The sequence below is a fragment of the Takifugu rubripes genome, chromosome 5 (genome assembly GCF_901000725.2).
Source record: "Takifugu rubripes chromosome 5, fTakRub1.2, whole genome shotgun sequence".
In the NCBI taxonomy this organism is placed as follows: Eukaryota; Metazoa; Chordata; class Actinopteri; order Tetraodontiformes; family Tetraodontidae; genus Takifugu; species Takifugu rubripes.
Genome location: NC_042289.1, coordinates 13,972,472 through 13,991,407, shown reverse-complemented (window position 1 = coordinate 13,991,407; position 18,936 = coordinate 13,972,472). Strand labels below are relative to the sequence as shown.

At 51.4% G+C, this 18,936-nt stretch overlaps 1 protein-coding gene across 2 annotated transcripts; it reads left to right on the top strand.

The window, feature by feature from the left end:
* Positions 1 to 86: 86 nt before the first annotated feature.
* Positions 87 to 17,627, top strand: ppfia3 (PTPRF interacting protein alpha 3). Of its 2 annotated transcripts, XR_003888559.1 has the most exons (32): positions 87 to 257; positions 1,572 to 2,209; positions 7,297 to 7,398; positions 7,485 to 7,712; positions 7,786 to 7,845; positions 8,027 to 8,155; positions 8,215 to 8,307; positions 8,533 to 8,585; positions 8,666 to 8,759; positions 8,830 to 8,964; positions 9,170 to 9,253; positions 9,553 to 9,684; positions 9,766 to 9,828; positions 9,908 to 9,987; positions 10,330 to 10,498; positions 10,575 to 10,768; positions 10,988 to 11,225; positions 11,658 to 11,791; positions 12,044 to 12,198; positions 12,273 to 12,372; positions 12,545 to 12,626; positions 12,704 to 12,904; positions 13,046 to 13,111; positions 13,465 to 13,491; positions 13,557 to 13,732; positions 13,930 to 14,027; positions 14,612 to 14,787; positions 15,816 to 15,884; positions 15,961 to 16,123; positions 16,213 to 16,269; positions 16,359 to 16,922; positions 17,344 to 17,627. XR_003888559.1 is itself a non-coding variant. In XM_029836639.1 (31 exons), exons 2-30 carry the CDS (start codon positions 1,889 to 1,891, stop codon positions 16,263 to 16,265), a joined length of 3,675 nt encoding a protein of 1,224 aa, XP_029692499.1. In that variant the 5' UTR covers positions 87 to 257; positions 1,572 to 1,888; the 3' UTR covers positions 16,266 to 16,269; positions 16,359 to 17,627. The 2 variants fall into 2 exon arrangements, 1 of the variants encoding a protein (XP_029692499.1); XM_029836639.1 differs by having other exon boundaries at positions 16,359 to 17,627.
* Positions 17,628 to 18,936: the final 1,309 nt, after the last annotated feature.

Below are 18,936 nucleotides of genomic sequence, written 5' to 3'. Positions count from 1 at the left end.
CTAAATGGTACGTGAGTGGGGAAATGTATATTTCTGTCTGTATGTTTGTTGTGAAAGTCCGTGCCGGATGTCGCACGCGCTTCCCGCCTCGGGTGACGCACCGGTCTGTTCCTGGAGCAGAGGGAGGGAGGGGATGTGGCAGGATGCTAACCGGACTGGAACGGGGAGAACCTCGCAGCCTCCAGCCTTCGGCGACGATGGAGTGAGCCGGACACCGGCGCGCTGTTCGTGTGGGTTCTGTGTCCACCATGGATCCGGTAAGAACCACAGACACACGGCAGCGAGGAGGATCCAGCCTCCGAGCATCCAGCTGTTTTTATGGGTGGGGGAATGGGGATGGAGGGGTGGGGTGGGGATGCTGGAAATAGACGCCTCGCCGGTGAAAATCAAATCATCCACACGACATTTTCAGTAACACGTAAAACAAAGAAGCCACGACAGCTCCCGTCAATGTATCCGTTAATTAGGCCTCCATCACGGGCAGATGGAGGCACCTCCCACCATGATGAGCATCTTCTCCAGCCTCATATACATTTAAAAATGGCTGTTTCTACATCCACCTTCAGGCCTTTAAGTATGTGTCCCGTCCATCTTCGTACCCTGATGATAACAACAGTTTTTTCCAGAATGTTCCCAACGTTAGGGAACATGAGTGTGTGAAACAGCACTGCCTCCACCATCATTAGAATTTTTATTATTATTAGTAGTAATAATAATAATAATAATGGGCCAGATGAGGGCGCTACCTCAGGGGCCGGTGGCCCTGGGATGCTCCCACTAGCCCCCATCAATCAGTCCATCAAGACCATCTTAATGCAAATATCAGTCAAGTATCTGATGCGTTGCAGCTTGAGGCCGAGCCTGATGACCATGCACGTGTTGCTGGGTGGACAATGTCACCACGCTACAGTCATAGAAGACTTCCAGGAGAGATCTAGGGAATGATACTGGAGGGAGGAGGAAGTGAAGAACCTCTCCACTCCCAGTAAAGATCCTACTGACGGTGGTTGCTGTTGGTCGTTAAGATAAATGTTCTCCAACTGTAAATGTGGAGCTTCGGGTTCAACAAGAATTGGGAGATGGTTGGAATGGTCAGTCAAATTTCCCAACAAATGGCTGCTCATCTCATGGCTGCCTCGCTCAGGTGGACCCTCCAATAAACTGCCGCGTTGCTGAGTCAACATGTTGAATCAACACTCAGTTAAAACATCCGCCATGTTGCATCTTTTTATCGGTGCAGACAAATGACTTCCTCTTTTTGGACACTGGACATTTATTGACTTTGAATAGGTCTTCCAGTCTCTGCAGTCTGTCCCAAACTCAGTTCTCAGGACAGAACTAGTCAGGCGACGACAGACCCAGAGGTTGTGGTGCTTCAGCAAACATGCTCAGGTGTGTTTGTGGCAGCATCGATTATCCCAACACTTGTGATTCTCCTCTTAAAAACTGCTCCATGCTCTTTGTTGTTACAGTAAGTTAAATACAGCATCATAATTTGACCTTTATCCTGAACCCTCTTATGGAAAACCACCCAACCAATCACTAACCAGGTTTCCCTCTTGTCTTTTCAGGATTGTTTCTCATCCTACTGATGCCTGGGGGTCAGAGGTCATCCACTGAATAAGTTTCTTCTTGTCACTCACCCTTTCACCCCAGCCCTTCATCACCCCCCACCCAGCACTTTCCCCACCGACTCCAGACTGTAAAGCTCCACTTCTCACCCCCTGCATTAGTTTTATGCCAACCGTTTGAGAGCAAAGACCACCACCACTCACCCCCCACCCCAAAAAACAACCAAAAACTGAGGAAGTATCAGATTGATGCTGAGTCAGCAGAGGGTGGTGTCAGACAGCGTCTCACATAACGCCTCTCACACTCAGGCCTCACCATGATGTGCGAGGTGATGCCAACCATCTCAGAGGACGGCCGGGGGGGAGGAGGAGGCTCGTCCTCCCCCGCAGGAGGCAGTGGAGGGATGAGTGGGGGGATGGGAGGCACGGGGGGCTATCGGGATCCCCGTGGCGGCGATGAGGGCGGGAGCACCGGTAACCTGGAGTCGCTGATGGTGAACATGTTGACAGAGAGAGAGCGTCTGTTGGAGAGTCTGAGGGAGACACAGGACAGTCTGGGCACCGCAAACCTGAGGCTGCGAGAGCTCGGCCACGAAAAAGATTCGCTCCAGAGGCAGCTGTCCATCGCCCTTCCACAGGTACGTCCCCGCCCTTCCACAGGTACGTTCCCGCCCTTCCTCAGGTATGTCCCCGCCCTTCCTCAGGTACGTCCCCGCCCTTCCTCAGGTACGTCCCCACCCTTCCTCAGATACGTCCCCGCCCTTCCAAAAGTACGTCCCCGCCCTTCCACAGGTACGTCCCCGCCCTTCCTCAGGTATGTCCCCGCCCTTCCTCAGGTACGTCCCCACCCTTCCTCAGATACGTCCCCGCCCTTCCAAAAGTACGTCCCCGCCCTTCCACAGGTACGTCCCCGCCCTTCCCCAGGTATGTCCCCGCCCTTCCACAGGTACGTCCCCGCCCTTCCCCAGGTATGTCCCCGCCCTTCCACAGGTACGTCCCCGCCCTTCAAATGTACGTCCCCGCCCTTCCTCAGGTACGTCCCCGCCCTTCCTCAGGTATGTCCCCGCCCTTCCAAAAGTACGTCCCCGCCCTTCCCCAGGTACGTCCCCACCCTTCCAAAAGTACGTCGCCGCCCTTCCCCAGGTACGTCCCCACCCTTCCACAGGTATGTCCCCGCCCTTCCACAGGTATGTCACCACCCATCCAAAAGTACGTCCCCACCCTTCTAAAAGTACATCCCCGCCTTTCCACAGGTACGTCCCCACCCTTCCTCAGATACGTCCCCGCCCTTCCAAAAGTACGTCCCCGCCCTTCCACAGGTACGTCCCCACCCTTCCTCAGATACGTCCCCGCCCTTCCAAAAGTACGTCCCCGCCCTTCCTCAGATACGTCCCCGCCCTTCCAAAAGTACGTCCCCGCCCTTCCACAGGTACGTCCCCACCCTTCCTCAGATACGTCCCCGCCCTTCCAAAAGTACGTCCCCGCCCTTCAAAAGAACGTCCCCACCCTTCCACAGGTACGTCCCCGCCCTTCCACAGGTGCAGCCACATGAAGACGGGTTGGTTTCATACCTTTCATTTCTAACTAAAGTATAGGGACCCGCTGAATCCAGTTATCAGAACATTTGTTGACAGGGACATCGGCCCCCATGCTGATACTTGGCTGTATTTATTAGTTTTGAACCATTTTGTGGTCAGGTGAATGGGTGAGACTCAGGAAGCGTGTCCCTGAACTTGCTGAGTTGTTTGTTTGGTCTGTAACACAGTATCCAGTTTAGATGCTAGTCTGATGCTGACATCATCCATTCCCTTTTAGTTAGAGTCGGGGTTTAGTTAGACTACCATCTTTTATTAAATCAGGCAAATGGACTTACAGGTGTTATTGGTTGGGACAATCAGTCATTAGAGCAGCTTAATCTGGATGAATAAGAAAGTGGGCGTAGATGTGGGGAATGTTCCACCAACAACTGTTAAAGCTGCTTAAACACCTGGACGGGAGAGCAACATCTGTTCTTTACCCTGTGTCCAGGGTCCCTCTGAGCTCATCATAATGTGAGAAGGCTGTGGTTCCAGTCAGGAGTCACTGGTTTGTCTCCATCAGTCTGTTTACTTCATGGCTGCGCCTGAAAAATCAAAATGGAACAACAGCTGTGATCTCAGATAGATTGGACGGAGCCATGTGAGCTCCCAGACGAGTTCATGGAGTTTGTCTGTGCACGTGTGCGCGCACGCTGCCAATGGAAGAAGGTTGTGATATGAAGCTGAGTGGAGACATTTGGTTGATGGTGGCTCGGATGAGTGTAAAAGGAATCTGAGAAATGGTGTGGTCTGGTGCACAGCATCAGCACAGACAGCAGCACAGCATCACTACAGACAGAGGAACAGCACCACCACAGACAGAGGAACAGCATTACTACAGACAGAGGAACAGCACCACCACAGACAGAGGAACAGCATTACTACAGACAGAGGAACAGCATCACTATAGAGAGAGGAACAGCATCAGCACAGACAGAGGAACAGCATCACTACAGACAGAGGAACAGCATCACTATAGAGAGAGGAACAGCATCACTACAGACAGAGGAACAGCATCACTATAGAGAGAGGAACAGCACCACCACAGACAGAGGAACAGCATTACTACAGACAGAGGAACAGCATCACTACAGACAGAGGAACAGCACCACCACAGACAGAGGAACAGCATTACTACAGACAGAGGAACAGCATCACTACAGACAGAGGAACAGCACCACCACAGACAGAGGAACAGCATTACTACAGACAGAGGAACAGCATCACTATAGAGAGAGGAACAGCATCACTACAGACAGAGGAACAGCATCACTATAGAGAGAGGAACAGCATCACTACAGACAGAGGAACAGCATCACTATAGAGAGAGGAACAGCATCACTACAGACAGAGGAACAGCATCACTATAGAGAGAGGAACAGCACCACCACAGACAGAGGAACAGCATTGCTACAGACAGAGGAACAGCATCACTATAGAGAGAGGAACAGCATCACTACAGACAGAGGAACAGCACCACGACAGACAGAGGAACAGCATAACTACAGACAGAGGAACAGCATCACTACAGACAGAGGAACAGCACCACGACAGACAGAGTAACAGCATAACTACAGACAGAGGAACAGCATCACTACAGACAGAGGAACAGCATCACTACAGACAGAGTAACAGCATAACTACAGACAGAGGAACAGCATCACTACAGACAGAGGAACAGCATCACTACAGACAGAGGAACAGCATCACGACTGACAGAGGAACAGCATTACTACAGACAGAGGAACAGCATCACTACAGACAGAGGAACAGCACCACCACAGACAGAGGAACAGCATCACTACAGACAGAGGAACAGCATCACTATAGAGAGAGGAACAGCATCACTACAGACAGAGGAACAGCATCACTATAGAGAGAGGAACAGCATCACTACAGACAGAGGAACAGCATCACTATAGAGAGAGGAACAGCATCACTACAGACAGAGGAACAGCATCACTATAGAGAGAGGAACAGCACCACCACAGACAGAGGAACAGCATTGCTACAGACAGAGGAACAGCATCACTATAGAGAGAGGAACAGCATCACTACAGACAGAGGAACAGCACCACGACAGACAGAGGAACAGCATAACTACAGACAGAGGAACAGCATCACTACAGACAGAGTAACAGCACCACGACAGACAGAGTAACAGCATAACTACAGACAGAGGAACAGCATCACTACAGACAGAGGAACAGCATCACTACAGACAGAGTAACAGCATAACTACAGACAGAGGAACAGCATCACTACAGACAGAGGAACAGCATCACTACAGACAGAGGAACAGCATCACGACTGACAGAGGAACAGCATCACTACAGACAGTGGAACAGCATCACTACAGACAGAGGAACAGCATCACTACAGACAGAGGAACAGCACCACCACAGACAGAGGAACAGCATTACTACAGACAGAGGAACAGCACCACCACAGACAGAGGAACAGCATTACTACAGACAGAGGAACAGCATCACTATAGAGAGAGGAACAGCATCACTACAGACAGAGGAACAGCATCACTACAGACAGAGGAACAGCATCACTACAGACAGAGGAACAGCACCACAACTGACAGAGGAACAGCATCACTACAGACAGTGGAACAGCATCACTACAGACAGAGGAACAGCATCACTACAGACAGAGGAACAGCACCACGACAGACAGAGGAACAGCATAACTACAGACAGAGGAACAGCATCACTACAGACAGAGGCACAGCATCACTACAGACAGAGGAACAGCACCACGACTGACAGAGGAACAGCATCACTACAGACAGAGGAACAGCATCACTACAGACAGAGGAACAGCACCACGACTGACAGAGGAACAGCATCACTACAGACAGTGGAACAGCATCACTACAGACAGAGGAACAGCATCACCACAGACAGAGGAACAGGATTACTACAGACAGTGGAACAGCATCACTACAGACAGAGGAACAGCATCACCACAGACAGAGGATCAGCATCACTACAGACAGAGGAACAGCATCACGACAGACAGAGGAACAGCATCACTACAGACATAGAAACAGTGCCACTACAGACAGAGGAACAGCATCACTACAGACAGAGGAACAGCATCACTACAGACAGAGGAACAGCATCACTACAGACATAGAAACAGTGTGAACATGAAGCAGATGAGGATTATTTTTAATCACATCCATGATTGTGTGTCTGATGTGTCACGGCAACGTTGCAGTGTGTGCTTTTATACTCTGTTTCCTTTTCAATCATATGATGGGATTTACAGACTGACAGCCTGGAAGTTCACAGAGACCATTACAATTGTCACTCACCTAGTCGTTGCCATAGTTACGGTTTGTTGGACCACAGGAGACAGATTTTAATCAGCCTATCAGAAGTCCACATCACAGATAATTGGATCTGATTAGAGGAAATAACTGTTGGCCTGCTGTCAGCTGGAAGCAGTCTGAGCTGGTTCAGTTGGCCTGTGTGTTTGTTGAACCTGCAGGCGTCTGTTTCAACAGACAGCAACAATTACTGAGCAATTAAAGCAATTTCAAGTGCAAACATGCAGTAATGCTCTTTTATCTGATACCGAGGCCTCATTAACCATGTTGCCACTGTACAGCTGCACTTTATAGAGTTGTGTGTGTGTGCGTGTGAGTGTGTCAGTGGGTGTGTGTGTTGATATAACTGACTGATGGACAGTATTGGGGACGGTGTGTGGTTTTATGTCCTGACAAGTTTTTATTCTGTAGAATAAAGAAACAATGTTTCTGTTCTGAAAGCATTGGATGGTTCCAACTTAGAAGATTTAACAGCGCTGAGTTTGTACAGTACGAGATTTCTTAAATCATTGTGTATTTGAATTTTTCTGACACTTAAATACTAAGAAAGTTCGATTAATTAAATATGTTAGCTAAAATATAAGTGTATAGTCATTCAGTTAATATTCTGGTCAGGTAATATTCTGTAATGTGACATCACTTCTGGCTCCACAGTCTAAATGACACATGTGAGAGCAGCTCCGGCGTGAGCTGGTGGCCCGATGCTTTTTAAAGAAGAGCTCGTCACTCTTATTTAATGGAACATCGCCTAATGAAATGCAGGGTAGTGATGATGCCTCGGCTGCGCCCCCTTGTGGTATTGCAGGAGTTTGCGGTGCTGACCAAAGAGCTGAACCTTTGCCGGGAGCAGCTGCTGGAGCGAGAGGAGGAGATCGCTGAGCTGAAGGCTGAGAGGAACAACACGCGAGTCAGTCACTCCTCACCTCCTCACTGTGGACCTGCCGCCTGTTAAACCTGCCTTAGGTTTTATGAGGTCTTGTTGCCTGTTTGCAGCTGCTGCTTGAACATCTGGAGTGCCTGGTGTCACGTCACGAGCGCAGCCTGAGGATGACTGTGGTGAAGAGGCAGCCCCAGGTTTCCAGTGAGGTGGAGGTCTTGAAGGCCCTCAAGTCTTTGTTTGAGCACCACAAAGCCCTGGACGAGAAGGTGAGAGAACGGCTCCGGGTGGCTTTGGAGCGAGTGGCCTTTCTGGAGGAAGAGCTGCAGACCTCATCTCAAGAAGTGAGTTTTCAGCATCCCACCAGCTCTGATCTGTGTGGGTGTCATCGCTGTTGATGATTGTGCTCCTGGTCAGGTGGTGTCTTTACGAGACCAAATCAAACGACGGCAGCAAGGTCTGGACAACGGCAAAGAGGTAACATCAGCAGGAGAGTTCTCACCACGCGGAGAGACAGAGTTCTGGAATATTCTCCTTCTTTTCATTTAAATAAAGCGAAAGTTTAAAAATGGCACCTTTGTAAATTCATTATCATACCTTACTTGAGAACTGGAGACTGTCTGCGTGTGATGACTAAATCTGCGTTTTTTTCCTTCAGCGGCTTCCAAATGGACCTTCCTCCATCTTGGACAACGCAGACTTAGACCGGCAGCGCGAGGGTGAGATCGAACGCCAGCGGTCTGAGCTGGGACAGCTGAAGGAGAGACTCGCCCTCATGTGCAGACAGGTACTCAGATCCGGCTGAAAGGTTCCCAAATGCAGAGGGTGATGAACGTGTTCTGTCAGGTGGGGGAGATCGAGGAGCAGCTGATGTCTGCCAGGAGGGAGCTGGCTCGATCAGAGGAGGCCAACCAGAAACTCCAGAGAGATGTGAAGGAGGTGAGACCTGCTGCTATTAAACACTCTTTCTATTTAACAGAAGAAGGATTCCTGTAGTCTGTGGGATCAGCTGTCAGAGCTCGCTATGTTTCCATGGTTACCAGTCTGACTGACAATAACAATGTCTGTGGGTGAGGTTAGCCTCCAGCCTAGACAGAGACCACTGACTGGGTCCTCAGTCTGCTCTTCGTATCTTCCTCATCAGAACCTTTACTTTTGTTCCAGGCGCTCTGTCAGAGAGAAGACATGGAGGAGAGAATCACCACGCTGGAGCGCAGGTGTGTCCAGTTAACTCTCCTCCAGTCAGTCACTCACTGCTGGAGTCGGGCTGTTTCATGCTTGTTGTTCTGGACTGCAGGTACCTCAGCGCTCAGAGGGAGGCCACCTCCCTCCATGACATCAAAGACAAATTGGAGAACGAGTTGGCCAGTAAGGATTCGCTCTACAGACAGGTACAGGCATGTTCACCTGCAGTTTGGCCCCGTTTTGACTCCCCTCCTGATCCAAGGTTCTGTCCTGCAGAGTGAGGAAAAGAACCGTCAGCTTCAGGAGCGTCTGGATGATGCCAAGCAGAAGCTGCAGCAGACTCTTCAGAGAGCTGAGACGCTGCCAGAGATCGAGGCTCAGCTTGCACAGAGAGTGGCAGCACTCAACAAGGTTCATTTTATACCAGTTCTATTTACATGCTAGCTAAGAGGAGCAGGTTTGCTAATGATGCAGCCACGATCCCATACTTGTGTTGGTCTTTCTGACATGGGCCACGATGGCTCCTGTTGGAAGCTTCAGGACTGCCTCCGTTGGCTAATTCCCCTGTTTGTAGTTGTTTCATGGCTGCTCTCACCATCTCCTGTCACTCACTCAGGCTGAGGAGCGTCACGGTAACTTTGAGGAACGACTGCGACAGATGGAGGCACAGTTGGAGGAGAAGAACCAGGAGCTTCAGCGGGTGAGTCAGGCTCGCTGCTTCCTGTCATCAGGGTCTCTTCAGGGTCTCACCTGCTGGAGAGACCACAGAAACTCACTAAATGACAATAAAACAAGTGGAAGACAAAGATCAAGGCTCTTGATGGCCAAACCTTGGAGAGAGGAGCATGAATTAGTGAGGGAAACTGATTCGCCTACCTGAGAGGATGATGATGATGATGGCGTTAGAGGAGGAGCCTCTCATTCTGTGCTTTGACTGACACATTCAGATCAGAATCTTTGTGTTGTGGAGGCTTGTTAAGCGTCATCTCCTCCCCACAGGCGAGGCAGCGGGAGCGCATGAATGATGAACACAACAAGCGTCTCTCTGACACGGTGGACAAACTACTGTCTGAGTCCAACGAGAGGCTGCAGCTGCACCTGAAGGAGAGGATGGCTGCCCTGGAGGAAAAGGTCACCTCACCTCCCTCTCTGTATGCCAAATGGAAGGAACTAACCCAGTCTAACTATGATGATGTGTTTCTCTGACTCCAGAACGCTCTGTCTGAAGAACTGTCCAACATGAAGAAGCTCCAGGATGATCTGTTGGCTAACAAGGTATCAGCAACCTCCACTCTCATCAACAATGGGAGGCTGAGTTCTTCCCTGTCCCTAACTGTCTCACGTCCCCCTGCAGGACCAGCTGATTGCAGAGCTGGAGAGAATGCAGCTGGAGCTGGATCAGCTGAGATCAAGGCCTGGGGGGGCCTACTCCAGGTCACAGCTCCACTCCACACTAAAAAATGATGCCTCTTTGATTTTACCCTAACAAAGGAAATGATTGAATGTCTCATGTTAGTGAACTCTTCCACCTTCTCTGTTATTGGACACCACAGAGCTGAGCGATCTCCTCTATTCTTATCCTAGTAAACACTGAGGTTCTGTAGGTTAATCATCCTTTCACCTCCACTGATCTGATGGTGGTGAAGGTCAGTTTGGCTTAGATCTCGAGCTGATCGAGCAGTCCCTCTCCTCTGTAACCTCTCAGGAGTTAATCAGCCTGATGATCAGCAGCTCCAGCAGATGCTGGTTTTAACTGGAATGATTGTGTCTCTCCAGCCGCTCTCTGCCAGGCAGCGCTCTGGAGCTGAGGTATTCCCACGGGGGCGGCTCCCTCCCATCCGGTTCCACTGCTCCCTTGGATCCCTTTGGCTCCTCCTCCACTGGAGGTGTGGTCAGGCGCAGCTACCGGGCTCGCTGGAGCTCCGCTCGAGAAGATTCTACCAAGGTGAGAATCCAGGAAGGTTCAGGTGTGCTTCAACCTCCTCAAGTTCACATTTCACCAGTTCACTACTGTTTCCCAGTACCCAGACTGGGAGAGTGGAGCGCTGCTGGGGACCGGCTTTGACCCGGGCCTGGATGTTGGCTGCTCAGATGCCCAGGATGATGGGGAGCATCGCTTTGGTTTGGAGCAGCTGTCGCCCAGAGGGCAGACAGACGTGCAGACGTTGGCCATCATGCTGCAGGAACAGCTGGAGGCCATCAACAAAGAGATCAAGTAAGAAACGTGTCCACGTCACTCCCATCAAGCCAAACCCTCAGCAGCAGAAATGACTCCTCGAGTTGAGACGAGGACAGCTCTGAGCTGGGCCAGTTGAGGTTCTGCTGCCGTGTTCTGCTCTGTATTATTGTTATTCTGACGTTTGAACAACAGTTCTGTCTTTGAACTGGATATTTCTAGACTAATCTGAACCAAAACCTAAATGAATCCCACCAGGCTGATCCAGGAGGAGAAGGAGAACACCGAACTGCGAGCTGAGGAGATCGAGAACCGCGTCAGTGTGGCTCTGGACAGTCCACCTATCCCTCCGTCCTCCCTGGGGAGGGACGGCACCGGTCGAGGCTTCATCCCCACCTCCATCACATCCTCCACCCTGGCCTCCCCCTCGCCCCCCAGCTCGGGACACTCGACCCCTCGCCTGCCCCACTCCCCGGCCCGAGAGCCAGACCGACAGGTACTGCCAGGACAAGCCGCCGCTTTTAGGAGTTCAGAGAAGCACGGTCAGAAACATGAGCTGTTCCAGATGATGGAAGCATGAGTTCTGATGGGAGCAGGTGTTGGGTCGGGGGGGCTCTGATGAAAAGACCTAACGTTGGTCTTGGTTGCTACAGACAACAAGACAAGAAGTCAAGTATGTTAATTTCATAATGAGGCGCGACCGTGACACCAGGAGATGAAATAACCGCCCGTAGGTGCATTTCTCTACGGTTGCATATACGGGTGTTCGGTTTAGACTCAAATCACTGGAGAAAAGCTTTTAGATCGAGCTTTTAGCTTGATATCCTGGGTCAAGACTAAAGTCCTTGTGAAGAAGTGTGAGAGGCTTCCTCTACATTCTTTTACCCCTAATGAAATAACAGGATTGTCTCCTCTCTTCTCCCCGTAGAACAACAAAGATGACGAGCGGGCCCTGGCTCTCCTCGACTCCACGCCTCCGTCCACCCCACGTGCGCTGCGATTGGACAGGATGACACTGACCCATCCCGGAGCGATGCTAGACGACCCCCGAGAGTTCCGCAGGTGACACACCTGCTATTCTTCTCATATCATAAATGTCTTTCTGGAACTTCCAATCATCTTATAGATTTCTATTTTTACTTTCATTTTCTAATTGTTTTACTTTAGTGTTATTTGTATCTCGTTTCTTGATTAAGTTATCAAAAATGATCCAGAAAAAAGATTTACCTTGAAATTTTTTTTAAACGAAACGTTCCTGTAATGACACCAACATAAGCCCCGCCCACCACTGACACGTCCTGACTCCGCCCCCAGCCTGTCAGCTGACTGCAGCGCTGCCAACAGCAGTCAGGATTCGCTGCATAAGTCCAGCAAGAAGAAAAGCATTAAGTCTTCAATTGGACGACTTTTTGGAAAGAGGGAGAAGGGCCGTCTGGGTCAGCTGGGTCGGGACGGCAGCGCCTCTCTCGGTAAACCTGCTGTCAACGTCATCAGCAAGCACGTGTGGCGAGATGACTTTCACTGGTCTCTTCTGTCACGCTAGCATCCACCCCCTCGGAGGAGCAGGCCTCCGGAGACCCCGTGGCCACCAACAAGACCGGGACTCTGGGTCCTGCTGATAAAGACCGCCGCAGCAAAAAAAAGTGTGTTCGCTCTTTCACGTGTTGCTGTTTGGTTCTTCACTCGCTCAGCTTTTTATCACGCCGCAGTCATCACGCTCCTGCTTACGCTCAGCCAGTGTTGCCATGACAACCGCACATTTTCTCAACGACTTCTTGATCTTCACTTTTGCTTGATGGCTCCTGTTCTCACCAGGCACGAGCTACTGGAAGAAGCCTGTCGCCAAGGACTCCCCTTTGCCTCCTGGGACGGACCCACGGTGGTCTCCTGGCTGGAGGTGTGGCGCCGTTGTGCCTCCTGACATTTAAAGGTTTAGAAGTCAGATGTTAAGTGTGTTGATTCTGCCTCCTGCAGCTGTGGGTGGGCATGCCTGCCTGGTATGTGGCGGCGTGTCGGGCTAACGTGAAGAGCGGCGCCATCATGGCTAATCTCTCAGACACAGAGATCCAGAGGGAGATCGGTATCAGCAACCCGCTGCACCGCCTCAAGCTGCGGCTCGCCATCCAGGAGATGGTGTCGCTGACCAGCCCGTCTGCTCCAGCCAGCACGCGCTCTGTGAGACAGCACTGTTCTGACACTTTAGTCGTTATTTCTGTTCATTTAGGATTCAGTGAGGTCACTTGACATGTGGCAGCCATCTTTTTTTAGCACAGTGAATATTGTTCTCTCGTTCATGTCTCCTTTTGTTTCCTGCAGTCGACCAGTAACGTCTGGATGACCCACGCTGAGATGGAGTCCTTGAACGCTGCTACCAAGCCCCCGGTGAGGCCCCGGCTCTCCCTCCTCTGTCTGACAAACCCCTCTTTATTTTTTGCAATGATTTGAAGGTTGTTTTGGATTATTTTGAACATCATGTTGATGAGTCTCTCTCCCCCACCCCCCCACCCCCTGTTTGAACCTCTTCTCTGTGGACCTCAGAGTTCTTCCCCCCCTGGTTGCCCGTTCAGTGTGATCTGTTTCCAACTAATGACCTGCTCACTAACACACTTCCTCCTGTTTTGTCCTCTTTTCCTGCCACTGCATCCTCGTCCTTCTTCCTTTCTTCTCCATTTCTTCACCTCCTCTGCTTCTGTCCCTCACCACCTCCATATCTCTGTTTGGTCTCGGCACCACAGGAGCTTAAGGAGTTCAGCTGGGACCAGGTAAGACCCTGACCTGTGAGACTAACTAAACTTCAGGCCCTGAATCATACGAGTGCCTCCTGCAGATTTTGGCCTATGGCGATATGAATCACGAGTGGGTGGGCAACGACTGGCTGCCCAGCCTGGGCCTTCCTCAGTACCGCAGCTACTTCATGGAGTCCCTGGTGGATGCCCGCATGCTGGACCACCTGACTAAAAAGGAGCTGAGAGGGCAGCTCAAGATGGTGGACAGCTTCCACAGGTTGGACCATCTAAAGCATTTTTAATTCCAATCATCCTAATCAGGGCCGATAGTTAGATACGGTTGTTGCTGAGCTGACAGTTGTTAGCAAATGTGGTTGAGGTGTGAGTCTTCGGGCCATGATTAAATGACACCTTTAGGTGCCAATATGACCCCAGTTGACCTACCTGACCCTCTGCTTGTTTGATCTCTCCCAGGGTCAGTTTGCATTACGGCATTATGTGTTTGAAGCGCCTGAATTATGACCGCAAGGAGTTGGAAAGGCAGCGAGAGGACAGCGCCCACCAGAACAAAGGTGAGGACATGACTGACACACACACACACACACACAGACTCATGGTGCCAGGATGAAGATTGCTGAGGGATCTCCACCCTCTCACACCTTCTCACTCACTTTGGGGGTTTTGGTGAGAGGCAGCACTGCAGGTTTAAAAGGGTTCCCACGGCCACAGAGTAACGAGCGCCTGCATCCTCGACCCTGGCGGCATTAAAATCCAACCAGGCTAAGCAGCGGGGTTTGTGCTGGTTTGTTGCAGCCTTTGTTAACATTCTCATCATACTTTGACAGCATTAAAATGAAAAGCCACAGTTCTCCAGTGCAGTTTCACAGGATAATGTGACATAAATGTCAACGGGCCAAGTCTTTAAAGGAAGCTGCACGGCTGCTTTTCCCACCACTGTAAACATGTGTGTCCGTTTAAATCTGCTCCGTCTGGGCTCTTCTCCCAGCAGGCCTCACACATCTGTGACCTGTTATAACCTTGTTTTGTTTTCAGATTGACTTTTAGAGTCTCAGAGGAGCAGCAGCAAGGTCCAAATAGCCCCCAGAACATTTCAAGCCCGACAGACATTTGACAGTTGTGCCTCCTCTTCACCCAGATGTGATGGTGTGGTCCAACGAACGTGTGATGTGCTGGGTGCAGTCGCTGGGCCTGAAGGAGTACGCCGATAACCTCCGTGAGAGCGGCGTCCACGGCTCTCTGCTGGCCTTGGACGACACCTTTGACTACACCGATCTGGCCCTGCTCCTGCAGATCCCCAACCAGAACACGCAGGTGACAGAAACACCTCAATGTCTGTTGTTCTTCAGCTCATGGAGGCAGAGATGGTGTGTTAGTGCTCATGTCTCAGGGTTCTGTCCTCCAAACCTGTTTTCATCTGGTTGGACTGAGGAACCTTCCTCCAGGTTGAGTTTTTGGTGCCCTCTAGTGGAGGCCTCCTTTGTTTTTGTGTCTGATAAAGATGAGCGAGATGAAGAACCAGTGCAGCAGCTGCTGGAGCCTTCAGCTCCTTTGCAGCGGTCAGAGGTGTGAAGGTCTACAAGGTGACTTGGCTGATGTGCTGTTTCAGGGTGTCCCCAGTGGGGGGTCACCCTGGGCACCACGGCAGCATGCTTCCTTTCCCCCTAAATGTCCTTCTTCCTAAACAACGGCCATATTCTTTGGCGAGATCAACCAAACGCATCCCTTTTTCATGCTTTTCTATTATTTCTTGCTTCGTTTGTATGGACAAAAGAGCTCTCTTCTTCTTCTTTTCTTCTTTTTCACTTTTCTCCATCACTTTCCTGGGGTCCATAGCGAATAAAAGTTAAACGAAGGCGATGCTGGGATACACACAGACTTGTACAGATTGACGTCCCTCCTAGCCAATGGGATGACGGGAAGATGCTAGGCGATAGCCAATGGGATGACGGGAAGATGCTAGGCGATAGCCAATGGGATGACGGGAAGATGCTAGGCGATAGCCAATGGGATGACAGGAAGATGCTAGGCGATAGCCAATGGCAGAGCAGCTACAAGCATGTTTACGTTCGCTAAACTCCGCGAGCTGCGAGTAGCAGCGGTAGCGTATTTTTGCCTTTCGTATCCTGAAATTCTTTCGTAACAAGAGGAAATATTTTCCCGTTGGGACGCTTCGTAACCTGAAATTTCCGCATGTAGAGACATTCGTAAGTAGAGGTCCCACTGTAATTAGTTGGAATTACGAGTGTGAACAAGAAAGTACACTGGAGCCGGACCATCAAAATAATGCAGAATTTTACACCTCTGCCCTAAACTCTGGAGCTCTCGTCTCTGTCTGACAGGCCCGGCAGCTCCTGGAGCAAGAGTACAACTCCCTCATCTCCATGGCAACAGAGAGACGGCCCGAAGAGGTCAGCATGCTAATCAGCTGTTGGCAACAATAAAAGAGGTGCGTGTTTGTGTGAATGTCCTTTATCTCATGTGCAGGATGGGACAAAGACCTTCACACGTTCACCCTCCTGGAGGAAGATGTTCCGGGAGAAGGACTTACGAGGTGTGACCTCGGACTCTGCTGAGACCCTGCCTGCTAATTTCCGTGCCTCAGCCCTCACAACGCCCTCCGTTACCCTGAGGAAGGTTCAGAGCGACGGTGAGTCCCACCTGCCGGTTCTGTGTCACTAACAGTCAGCAGATACTTCACAATCACACACGCGTGTGTGTGTGTGTGTGTGTGTGCAGCCAGCTCTGCTGCCCGGGGGGAGTCAGCTTCTGTGAGGACCTACTCCTGTTGAGGAGGTGAGAGCTCCTCCACTCGTCCTCTACTCATTTCATCTCTGGAGGATGTCTGATTCCTGATCAGGGATGAATCACACCTTTGTGTCCAGATGGGAATGAAGAGGAGCTCCTCAGCTGCCTGATAGAGGAACATCAGTAAAAAAGGAAAACCTTACCATCCTGCAATAAGTCAAGCAAAAGGAAGGGAGACGGGAATGTGCAGAAGAGGATGAGAACCACAGATCGTCTGAATGGTTCTTTGTAGTTCAACACAACATAAAAACAGAGAAAAGAGGATGTAAAGCAAAGCATGAAAGAAAAGAGTTGGAATAATTCAGATGATAGGAAGAAGATGTTGGACATGCTTGTGGTTCTCTTCTGTTGTACTGGTGTGAAGAATGTATGAATGTAGTTTCCACGACAACCAGAAGGATGGAAGGGGATTGGCTGCTCCCTCTCCCTCTCTCCCTCTCTCCCTCTCTCCCTCTCTCTCTCTCTCTCTCGTTGGTGTGTGGTTCCAGATGATGTCAGGGCCCCACAGCACATGCTCATCAGAGGTCCAGGTTCTGGAGCTGATGGGGGATCCGGTGTCCCTCACTGGGGTGGTTTCAGAGCGTCCAGCACTTCATTTGTGGATGCCTGAGCTCTTCTTAGGGGGAGGATCAAAGGCTCAGGTGAGGGGAGGGGGCGGAGTCAGGTCAGCATCACCCAGACCATAGAAAGCACTCCTGAAGGGCGGTGACAGGTTGTGTTTTCAGGAGGAGGAACCAGTCTCAGAAGGACTACTACCCTGAACCAGAACCTGGTCTCTGACCTGCACACAGGCTGAGGGTGTGTGTGTGTGGGCGTGTGGGGGGGGTAGGAGGAGCCCCCCAGGATGATGGAGTGTTCTGCCTCTGTGTTTACGATGCATGTCAAACTGACTTTTCTTTTTGCTGGTGAAGAAATGAGGTGTCTCTTTATGTACACGTATATGTGTACTTCTATATATATATATCTGTATGATAAACCTACAGTGGGGGGGTGGTTTGTAAAACGTGTGTATTTTTTTCAGTTGTATTTTTTTATTTTCTACTATATGTTTATTTTCTTCAGGTTGGTACTGGACACAGGTGTGTTGGTGTTCTGTTCCTGGGTTTCAGTGAGATGTTGGTCATTCTAATCAGCTTCCTTCTGTAAGTGAACATTGAGACTGCAGCCATTAACAGCTTTCATCAGTAACGTGATCTGACACCTGACAAGAAACATGATGAAAGGACGGATGTAGACGTTAAAACCACAGTAATAAATGAATCCAGCTGGACCTGCTGATCACACATGTTCTGCTTTAATCATCTGTCATGTTCTGAACCCTGAGAAATAAAGATGCTTCCACAGCAGAGGTGCAGCTCTGGAGGAGACCTCTGACCTCCTGGGGGAAGGGTAGAAGGTGGTGGAGGGGTGGGTGGAGGAATGGAGGAGTGGATGGATGGAGGGAGGGGTGGGTGGAGGAATGGAGGAGTGGATGGATGGAGGGAGGGGTGGGTGGAGGAATGGAGGAGTGGATGGAGGGAGGGGTAGGTGGAGGGATGGGGGGGTGGATGGATGGAGGGAGAGTGGAGGGGTGGGTGGAGGAGTGGAGGGGTGGGTGGAGGAATGGAGGGGTGGGTGGATGGAGGGAGGGGTGAGTGGATGAGTGGAGGAGTGGATGGAGGGAGGGGTGGGTGGAGGGATGGGGGGGTGGGTGGGTGGATGGATGGAGGGAGAGTGGAGGGGTGGGTGGAGGAGTGGAGGGGTGGGTGGAGGAGTGGAGGGGTGGGTGGAGGAGTGGAGGGGTGGGTGGATGGAGGGAGGGGTGAGTGGAGGAGTGGATGGATGGAGGGAGGGGTGGGTGGAGGAGTGGATGGATGGAGGGAGGGGTGGGAGGGTAGGTGGATGGAGGGAGGGAGGGGTAGGTGGAGGGATGGGGGGGGTGGGTGGGTGGATGGAGGGGTGGGTGGAGGAATGGAGGAGTGGATGGATGGAGGGGTGGGTGGAGGAGTGGATGGAGGGAGGGAGGGGTGAGTGGAGGAGTGGATGGAGGGAGGGAGGGGTAGGTGGAGGGATGGAGGAGTGGATGGATGGAGGGAGGGGTGGGTGGAGGAATGGAGGAGTGGATGGAGGGAGGGAGGGGTGGGTGGATGAGTGGAGGAGTGGAGGGAGGGAGGGGTAGGTGGAGGGATGGGGGGGTGGGTGGGTGGATGGATGGATGGAGGGAGAGTGGAGGGGTGGGTGGAGGAGTGGAGGGGTGGGTGGAGGAATGGAGGGGTGGGTGGATGGAGGGAGGGGTGAGTGGAGGAGTGGATGGATGGAGGGAGGGGTGGGTGGAGGAGTGGATGGATGGAGGGAGGGGTGGGAGGGTAGGTGGATGGAGGGAGGGAGGGGTAGGTGGAGGGATGGAGGGGTGGGTGGAGGGGTGGGTGGAGGAATGGAGGAGTGGATGGATGGAGGGAGGGTAGGTGGATGGAGGGAGGGAGGGGTAGGTGGATGGAGGAGTGGAGGGAGGGGTAGGTGGGTGGAGGAGTGGATGGAGGAGTGGAAGGGTGGAGGAGTGGATGGATGCCGGTAACGTGACTCACTATGGTTGGATGTTCACTCATCCAACCACTGATTGGGGTCGGACTTGTGTAACAACAGAACAGGAAGTGGGTCTGAGCCAGCAGGCCGTTC

Bases quoted from the DNA above. Each gene is read 5' to 3' on its own strand.
- ppfia3 (XM_029836639.1), top strand. From the start codon at position 1,889: ATGATGTGCGAGGTGATGCCAACCATCTCAGAGGACGGCCGGGGGGGA. The intron at 12,373-12,544 runs GTGTGTTCGCTC...TGTTCTCACCAG, and splicing joins GACCGCCGCAGCAAAAAAAA to GCACGAGCTACTGGAAGAAG. The intron at 12,905-13,045 runs GTGAGACAGCAC...TGTTTCCTGCAG, and splicing joins CTCCAGCCAGCACGCGCTCT to TCGACCAGTAACGTCTGGAT.